At 40.0% G+C, this 9,905-nt stretch overlaps 1 protein-coding gene across 1 annotated transcript in view; it reads left to right on the forward strand.

Moving 5' to 3' along the window:
- OSBPL11 (oxysterol binding protein like 11) overlaps nt 1-9,905 on the forward strand; it is a 73,221-nt gene that overhangs the window by 14,204 nt on the left and 49,112 nt on the right. The window contains exons 2-5 of the mRNA XM_001114179.5: nt 2,990-3,058; nt 5,906-6,081; nt 6,909-6,988; nt 9,529-9,705. Coding sequence (XP_001114179.3) covers nt 2,990-3,058; nt 5,906-6,081; nt 6,909-6,988; nt 9,529-9,705 — 502 coding nt within the window. The remainder of the gene's footprint in view (nt 1-2,989; nt 3,059-5,905; nt 6,082-6,908; nt 6,989-9,528; nt 9,706-9,905) is intronic.

Consider the following 9,905-nt stretch of genomic DNA (forward strand, 5'->3'; position numbering starts at 1 on the left):
TTTATATAATAAAAACAGGCCAGCAGTTTACTTATTTGAATTTCTGGTTCTTTTGAAACTGACTTTGTGCTACTACCAAATAAACCATGTCAGTATCCTTATAGTTTTGGTTTTTTTGTTTTTTTTTTTCCAGAAAGCTAACTCTTTAGATATATGAGTCAACAAAATATTAATAGCATTAGAAAATTAAACACAGAACATTACTATGATGTGAAATATGAAGATACGCTTAGGGCCAGGTGCAGTGGCTCATACCTGTAATCCCAGCACTTTGGGAGGCGGAGGCAGGCTGATCACTCGAGGCTAGGAGTTTGAGACCAGCCTGACCAAGATGGCGAAACCCCATCTCTACTAAAAATACAAAAATTAGCTGGGCTTGGTAGCGGGTGCCTGTAGTCCCAGCTACTTGGCAGGCAGAGGCAGAAGAATCGCTTGAGCCCCAGAGGCAGAGGTTGCAGTGAGCTGAGATCACACCATTGCACTCCAGCCTAGACAAAAGAGCGAGACGCTGTCTCAATTTAAAAAAAAAGATACATGTGGGATCTTTTTAGCGATTGATGTTACTGAAATTGTACACTTTTAAAAATTTTTGGCTGATGCCTGTAATCCCAACACTTTGGGAAGCCAAAGCGGAAAGATCATTTGAGCCCAGGAGTTTGAGAGCAGCCTGGGCAACATAGTGAGACCCTTGTCCCCACAAAAAAATTTTAAAATTAGCTGGGCACAGTTGTACGTTCTTATAGTTTCTGCTACTCAGATGCTGAGGTAGGAGGGTCACTTGAGCTGACAAATGACTGATATAGATAACTTAGATATGACCAAAATGGGGCGTACCTTCAGTAGTATGAGAGTAGTGACTAAATAAAGATGATTTTTTTTCTTTTTTTTTTTGAGACGGAGTCTCGCTTTGTCGCTCAGGCTGGAGTGCAGTGGTGCGATCTTGGCTCACTGCAAGCTCCGCCTCCCGGGTTCATGCCATTCTCCTGCATCAGCCTCTGAGTAGCTGAGACTACAGGCACCCGCCACCACGCCCGGCTAATTTTTTGTATTTTTAGTAGAGATGGGGTTTCACCATGTTAGCCAGGATGGTCTCGATCTCCTGACCTCGTGATCCACCCGTCTCGGCCTCCCAAAGTCCTGGGATTACAGGCGTGAGCCACCGCGCGCGGCGGTGATGTATTTTATTTATTGCTTTGAAATAAAAATTTTGTTTTTCTCAGGTATAGATAAGTATATGTAAGGTTTTAAGAAAGTTTTGCCCCATAGTTCACACACATTTGAAGAATATATACAGTCTTAAAACCAGAGGAATTGAACTATAATTTAGTTGTGATGTTTTTTATTATATGCTAATGGCTATCACTTGACACTTATGTAGAAATGAAAGCTTGGTGTAGAGAACCTAGATTAAGGAGTAATTCCCCAAATGGTGAATTATGAAATATCTTGGCACTTTGAGAAAATATTTAGGTTGTATACTACCTTAAACCTGTTATGGATTGATGCAGAATGTAAGCATATATTCAGATTATGTAGCAACAGGACAGACTAGACAAAGAGTAAGTTTTTCTGGTGTTTGTTTTTGTTTTTGTTTTTGGTTATGATGGAGTCTCACTCTGCTGTCCAGGCTGGAATGCAGTGGTACAGTCTCGGCTCACTGCAACCTCTGTCTCCCGGGTTCAAGTGATTCTTCTGCCTCAGCCTCACAAGTAGCTGGGATTACAGGCACATGCCACCACGCCTGGCTAATTTTTTGTATTTTTAGTTGAGATGGGGGTTTCACCGTGTTAGCCAGACTGGTCTCGATCTCCTGACCTCAGGTGATCCACCTGCTCCAGCCTCCAAAAGTTCTGGGATTACAGGTGTGAGCCACCACGCTTGGCCAAGAATAAGTTTTTCGGGAAGCTGAGCTGTGTACTAAGTACCTAAAACAGAGGAGGAACTCTTTAGGGAATTTCTTTGAGGCAGAGTCTAGGGGCATTGGGTTTTCTATGGCGCCAAAGGGCTGCTTAAGCCTGAAGCCTGGGGAAGATAGGGGAGCCAAACGAAAAATATAGCTCTCTGCTTTTCTAAGTGATGTATCTCAAAAGAACTGAAATAAATAACTTGATTGTGACCTGGGCCGAAGTACAAGAACTAGCAGAAACCCAAGTGGCTGTATTTCTAGAGAAGAATTCTTTCCTCTAGTTGTGGGCTTTATTTATTATTATTTATTTATTTATTTATTGTATTTAATAAAGAGAGACAGGGTCTCATTATGTTGCCCAGGCTGGTTTCGAACTCCTGGGCTCAAGTGATCCTCCTGTCTTGATCTCCCAAAGTCTTGGGATTACTTGCGTGAGCCACTGCACTCAGCCCAATTTTTTTTTTTTTTTTTTTTTGGAGATGGAGTCTCACTCTGTCACCCTGGCTGGAGTGCAATGGTGAAATCTCAGCTCAGTGCAACCTCTACCTCCTGGGTTCAAGTGATTCTCCTGCCTTAGCCTCCCAAGTAGCTGGGACTACAGGCAAACACCACCACGCCTGGCTAATTTTTGTATTTTTAGTAGAGATGGGGTTTTGCCATGTTGACCAGGCTGGTCTCGAACTCCTGACCTCAAGTGATCCTCCTGCCTTGGCCTCCCAAAGTGCTGGGATTACAGGCTCGAGCCACAGTGCCCGGCCACCCCATTTATAATATAGTACTTATAGTATATTTGTTTTATGTTTATGTAATTTTATATTTGTATAATGATTTTACATTTGGAATATTTATGATAATATATAATTTGTGAGGTATTGTACTTGTTTTGAGGAAATTGATGAAGTCCTATAGATATGAAATTTGGGAGATTAAATGCCTCTGTTGACCTATACATTTTACTTCTGAATAAAATTTGAGGCATTTATAAAGCATATATGTATCTGCAGCTATTTTGAAAATTGTACCATTATATTCCTGGGATTTCTTCTACTTTTTACTAACTTTGGCATTTTCTTTTTGAAACAGTGATCACATGGAAAATGTGTATGGCTATTTAATGAAGTATACCAACCTTGTCACTGGGTGGCAATACAGGTAAGTGTGATTATTTGTGTCACATCAGTCTCTCCTAAGAGACCAGAAATAGGGCCCGATAATTTTATATTTTGATATTACTTTAGGCAAGACATGGCTGGGAAACCTTTTAGAGAAGGATTTCCCACATTTTCTAAAAGTTTGGTGACTTCTTCTTAGACGGTGGGAAAAGTTCACATCTGTCCAAGTAGCAGCCTCTAAATGCCTCAGATGTCAGTATTAAATGAAGATTAGAATCACTTGTTCACCTGGCTTGGGCATTTTATACTTGGAGAAGTTAGGTTCCTAGGGGAAGAGAAATAGGGGTTTGGAGGCAGCAAACACATTTGTATTAGGTTCCCATCTTGTGCCAGATTCACAGCTTCTCTGGGATCTTGGCAAGGTTGAGGAACCAGTCACACAAGCTGTCAGGAAGCAGGAAAACCAGCTATCTCAAATACTTTGTAGAATTGGTAGTTGTGGGGCAGGCATATTAAGCTGGATCAAATTGTCTACCAAGTTCTATTATAGAACAGGCTAACATTTAGAATGCCATACTTCTCTAAACCCAAACATGAATTATTTTTTGTTTTTTGAGACAGAGTCTCACTCTGTCACCCAGCTGGAGTGCAATGGTACGATCTCGGCTCACTGCAACCTCTGCCTCTGGGGTTCAAGTGATTGTCCTGCCTCAGCCTCCTGAGTAGCTGGAATTACAGGCATGCACCACCACGCCCGGCTCATTTTTGTATTTTTAGTAGAGACGGGGTTTCACCATGTTGGTCGGGCTGGTCTCAAATTCCTGACCTCAGGTGATCCACCCACCTCGGCCTCCCAAAGTGCTAGGATCACAGGCGTGAACCACCATGCCTGGCCACCCAACTTGAATTTTAAAAGGTTAAAACTTTTTAGTTAATTTTTATTTTATGTTAATTAATTTATTAGTTTATTTGAGACAGGGTCTTGCTCTGTTGCCCAGGCTGGAGTACAGTGGCATGATCTCAGCTCACTGTAACCTCCACCTTGGGCTCAAATCATCCTCCTGCCCCAACCTCCTAAGTAGCTGGAACTACAGGCATGCACCACCACACACAGCTAATTTTTGTATTTTTTTTTTTTTTTGTAGAGATAGGGTTTTGCCATGTTGCCCAGACTGGTCTCGAACTCCTGGATTCAAGTGATCTCAACTCATCCAGCCCTTTTTTGAGTTACTTTTTTTTTTTTTTTTGAGATGGAGTCTTACTCTGTCACCTAGGCTACAGTGCAGTGGCGCGATCTCACCTCACCGCAACCTCCACCTCCAGGGTTCAAGTGATTCTCCTGTCTCAGCCTCCCAAGTAGCTGGGATTACAGGTGCACACCACCTCACCCAGCTAGTTTTTTGTATTTTAGGAGAGACAGGGTTTCACTGTGTTGCCCAGGCTGGTCTCAAACTCCTGAGCTCAGGCAGTCTACCCACCTTGGCCTCCCAAAGTGCTGGGATTACAGGTGTGTGCCACCGTGTCCGGCCTAGCATTCCTTTTTTAAAAAGGGGCCAGATGAGGTGGCTCATGCCTGTAATCCAAGCACTTTGGGAGGCCAAGGCAGGCAGATTGCCTGAAGTCAGGAGTTCGAGATCAGTCTGGCAAACATGGCAAAACTATCTCTACTAAAAATACAAAAATTAGCCGGGCATGGTGGTGGGTGCCTGTAATCCCAGGTACTTGGGAGGCTGAGGCATGAGAATCGCTTGAACCTGGGAGGTAGAGGTTGCAGTGAGCTGAAGTGGTGTCACTACACTCCAGCCTGGGCAACAGAGCATGACTCCATCTCAAAAAAAAAAAAAAAAAATTATTGTACTACTTAAATCGGAATTTCTGAAATGTATTTTTGAAACTAGTTAATCTAAAACCAAATCAGAATATTCTTAAGTGTATCAGTATTTCATCAAATTCTTTTCCAGAGTGTATCAGCATTTCATCATTTAGTTTCAAGGTCCTTATATTTCACCATCTCCAATTGCAGCTTTTTCATTTTTAAACAGGAGAAGTAATCTTTAGTTTTGACTTATTTAATGATACATTCACGAAGTCTTTTTTACCCTGTTATTCTCATTGTATATTTCACTGATTAAATCTTAAATCACAGCGCATATCTTGCCTAGTGTATCTTGCCTTAACCTCAGAGCTCATATTTTGATTTATTTCCAGTGAATTTTAAATAAAAATTTTCACTACCATTTGTCCTCTGGCAGTTTACCCTCTGTTAATGAATTCTGGGGAAAAATCTTTCTCTGAAAGGATGTGGTATCTCTGCTTCCTTTTGTGCATTAACTGATAGGCCTCTTACTTAATAAATGCCTCTCCCTCAGCTGAAGGGTTTATATCTTTTATTAAACTCATTCAGTTTTTTTTTTGAGACGGAGTTTCGGTCTTTTTGCCCAGGCTGGAGTGCAGGGCCTCTATCTCAGTGCACTGCAACCTCTGCCTCCTGGGTTCAAGGGGTTCTCCTGCCTCAGCCTCCCAAGTAGCTGGGATTACAGACATGCACCACCACGCCTGGGTAATTTTGTATTTTTAGTGGAGATGGGGTTTCACCATGTTGGCCGGGCTGATCTTGAACTCCCGACCTCAGGTGATCTGCTCACTTCTGCCTCCCAAAGTGCTGGGATTACAGGTGTGAGCCACCGCGCCCGGCCTAACTCATTCAATTTTTAGTAGTCTTCACTGCTAGAAAATTCAGTCTAGTGTTTCCAAGTACCTCTTGAAATGCTTTTAGATTTTATTGTTAAGAACAAAACCCTGAAATGTATAAGTGATTGAAGTTTGCTTTGCTTTAGTTTGCTGAGGGAAAATGTTTACAAATTATGGATTTTAAAAATCGTTACAGGTTTTTTGTTTTAAACAATGAAGCTGGGCTATTGGAGTACTTTGTGAATGAACAGTCTAGAAATCAGAAACCTAGAGGAACTTTGCAGCTTGCAGGAGCTGTAATATCACCCAGTGATGAGGATTCTCATACCTTCACTGTAAACGCCGCCAGTGGAGAACAATATAAACTCAGAGGTATGACCGAGATATGAGAATTAATATTGTGATTTTCTTCTTTTTTTGAGAAGTTGGTGTATTACATGCTTTCATATGGGCTTTGGAAATAGAAACTACTGTCATCAGTGATGTAAATACAATATTCTGAACCTTGGAACTGCTTTGAGAATTTATGAAATCTGTTGTAATAAATAACTGTTTTCAAGTGCAATAATGTATGTTTGTTTAGGACTGGCCCCTCTAAAAAACTATGTAGGTGAAACTCTGATTACTGAAAATCTAGAAACATAGACTTTAAATGATTTTTTTAAATGTATTTCACCCCTTTACATGGTTTAGTTTACATGCCCTTTTTGCAGTTTTCAGTAACTAATGTACATTATTGGGATTTATTATAATGTCATTCATTAAAATAACATATAACTTCTGTTAAGATAAATTTAATGTGTGTAGAAGTTTTTTATTTAATAAATACACAAAGTATAATGGTAATCCTAAGTGAGCATGCTCCTGCAGATCTGAAAGTATTGATTATACATCAAATACTTAATAAAGGGGTTATTTCTTTAAATAAGAACCTATTTTTATGAATTACAACATGTCAGTCTCTCATCCTCACCTCACTGCATGTAATTTATCCTTTTTAATGAAGTAGCTATATCCATCTACTGTGTTCCCTAACAAAGTTGGTGCTTTGGCCTCTTTCCTGCCTCCCTCTAGTAAGGGAAGTTTGCTCTGGTAAGAGTAAGACCAGTATCTGCTTTTCAGTAATCTGATCTTCATACTGTAGGCGATTGTGTTCCAAAATAAATAAATATAAAATAACTTTCACATTATTTTAACAGCTACAGATGCAAAAGAGCGACAGCACTGGGTTAGCAGACTTCAGATATGTACACAACATCATACTGAAGCTATTGGAAAGGTATGTAGATTTTTATACAGTATTAATATACAAAAATGAGGAAGGAATATTTTTTATTTTTTGCCTTTTAAAATTGAGATACTATTCACATACTGTAAAATTCACCCTTTTAAAGTATATATGCATAATTCTGTGGTTTTTAGTATATTCACAAGGTGGTTCAACCATTGAAACTTTCTTTTTTTTTTTTTTTTTGAGACAGAGTCTTTCTCTGTGGCCCAGGCTAGAGTGCAGTGGTGTGATCTTGTCTCACTGCAACCTCCACCTCCCGGGGTCAAGTGATTCTCCTATCTCAGCCTCCCAAGTAGCTGGGACTACAGGCATGCATCAGCACACCCAGCTTATTTTTGTACTTTTAGTAAAGACAGGTTTCACCATGTTGGCCAGGCTGGCCTCGAACTCCTGACCTCAAGTGATCCGCCCACGTGGGCCTTCCAAAGTGCTGGGATTACAGGTGTGAGCCACTGCACCTGGCCGCATTGCAACTTTGTAATTTCAGAACATTTTCATCCCTCCTACAAAAACATAAAAAATCTGGAGCCACTAGCAGTCACTCCCTGTTCTCTCCTTCCCAATCCCCTAGCAAACTCTATTTTCTGTTCCACGGATTTGTCTATTCTGGGCATTTTATGTAAATTTGAACCATGTAATATGGGGTTTGTTGCATCTGGCTTCTTTGATTTAGCATGTTTTCAAGGTTTATCCATGTTGTTGCATGTATCAGTACTTTATTCCTTTATTCCTTTTTTAAGATTGAATAATATTTTATTGTATAGATATACTATTTTTAATCCATCAGTTGGTGGACATTGGGTTATTTTCATTTTATAGACATTATGAATAGTGCTGCCATGAACACTTGTGTTCAAGTTTTTATGTGAACATATGATTTCATTTCTCTAGGGTATCTATCTGGGAGTAGAATTGCTGGATCATGTGATAGTTCTATGTTTAACTTTTTGAGGAACTGCCAAACTGTTTTCCAAAGCAGCCACAGTCTTTTACATTCCCATCAACAATATATGAGGGTTCTAATTTCTGTATATCCTTGCCAATACTTGTTACTGTCCTTTAAAAAAATTATTATGGTTATCTTAGTGGATACGAAGTGGAATCTTATTGTGGTTTTGATTTCATTTTCCTAATGACTAATCATGTTGAGCACCTTTTCATGTGCTTATTGGTTAGTCATTTGTATATCTTTTTTGGAGTGTTTTTAAAAATATTTTTCAAGGTGAAAGGAGAGTCTCATTACTTGAAATCTGAGGTTAGAGATGTCTAAAAGTAATATATGGGCATCATATTTAAAGGATTTCATACCTAGGTGATAACTTGTCTTTTACCATTTTTTTAAAAATCATTCTTCCTGTTGGTTTCCCCCAGAAGTGAATTTTTAAAAACTGTTTGTAATTTCGGCCTAAAACCTAGTCTTCAGGAAATCCAGCACAACAGCTTTTCTTATACCGTAAGGTTCTAGTCATTGTCAGTGAGAAAGTACTAGTTTGTATCAAAAGGTAGTTGGCATGTTACATTACGAAATGTAGTATATTGCTGAGTGCATTTTTTGTGTTAATCATGGTGTTTAAGGCCAGGTGCAGTGGCTCACGCCTATAATCCCAGCACTCCAGGAAGCTGAGGTGGGCAGATCACCTGAGATCAGGAGTTCAAGACCAGCCTGGCCAGCATGGCAAAACCCTGTCTCTACTGAAAATACAAAAATTAACTGGGCATGGTGGTACATGCCTGTAATCCCAGCTACTCAGGAGGCTGAGGCAGAGGAATCGCATGAATCCATGAAGTGGAGGTTGCAGTGAGCCAAGATCACGCCACTGCACTCAAGCCTGGGCGACAGAGTGAGACTTAGTCTCAAGAAGAAAAAAAAAGGCCAGGCGCAGTGGCTCACGCCTGTAATCCCAGCACTCTGGGAGGCCGAGGCAGGCGGATCAAGAGGTCAGGAGTTCGAGACCAGCCTGACATAGTGGCTGGTCTTAACATAGTGACCAGCCCTCCATAGTGAAACCCTGTCTCTACTAAAAAAAATACAAAAATTAGCCGGGCATGGTGGAGGGCACCTATAGTGTCCCAGCTACTCGGGAGGCTGAGGCAGGAGGATGGTGTGAACCCGGGAAGTGGAGGTTGCAGCAAGCCAAGTCGTGCCACTGCAGTCCAGCCTGGGCGACAGAGTGAGACTCGGTCTCCAAAAGAAAAAGAAGTAAAAAAATAACGGTGTTTAAAAATCTGAAATTAGAAACTTTTTGTTATTCTAGTATTTGTTAAATGTGAAAGAATATTTTTTTGACAGGACAAAACTGGAAAATAATTTACTAAATAAATTATCAGTTTACTTTGGGATATGTAAAATGCTTAAACTTTGAGTATCTCAGATTTTATCATCTTCGGAAATGTTCTCATAGTCAATTCTGAAGTTAATTTAATTTTAAACGCTGCTTACTTGTAAGTCTTAAGTGTATGGTAATTTGATGGTTAGAGATCCTAAATTAAAGAAGAAAACAAAAGGAATGATTTTCTTTGTCTAACAGAATAATCCTCCTCTGAAGTCACGGAGCTTCTCACTTGCATCTAGTGGTAATTCTCCTATATCGCAGAGGAGACCAAGTCAAAATGCTATTTCTTTTTTTAATGTTGGACATTCCAAACTGCAATCAGTGAGCAAAAGAACTAATTTACCTCCAGACCATCTTGTGGAAGTCAGAGAAGTAAGTATGAATTAAAGTCAAGTTAAAATGCACAAAATGATCTTACCTGCTTGGTTTTGTCACAAAAAAACTTAAATACTGTTTGTGTCTTCAAGGGCCTTCATTGTTTCCCATCTAGTATGCTGAGATAATTTTTAAGTCATAAACATTCCCTGACTATATAGAGTGTCCTAAGTTTCCTCATGTCTGTCACGTACGAG

The sequence above is a fragment of the Macaca mulatta genome, chromosome 2 (genome assembly GCF_049350105.2).
Source record: "Macaca mulatta isolate MMU2019108-1 chromosome 2, T2T-MMU8v2.0, whole genome shotgun sequence".
Classification (NCBI taxonomy): Eukaryota; Metazoa; Chordata; class Mammalia; order Primates; family Cercopithecidae; genus Macaca; species Macaca mulatta.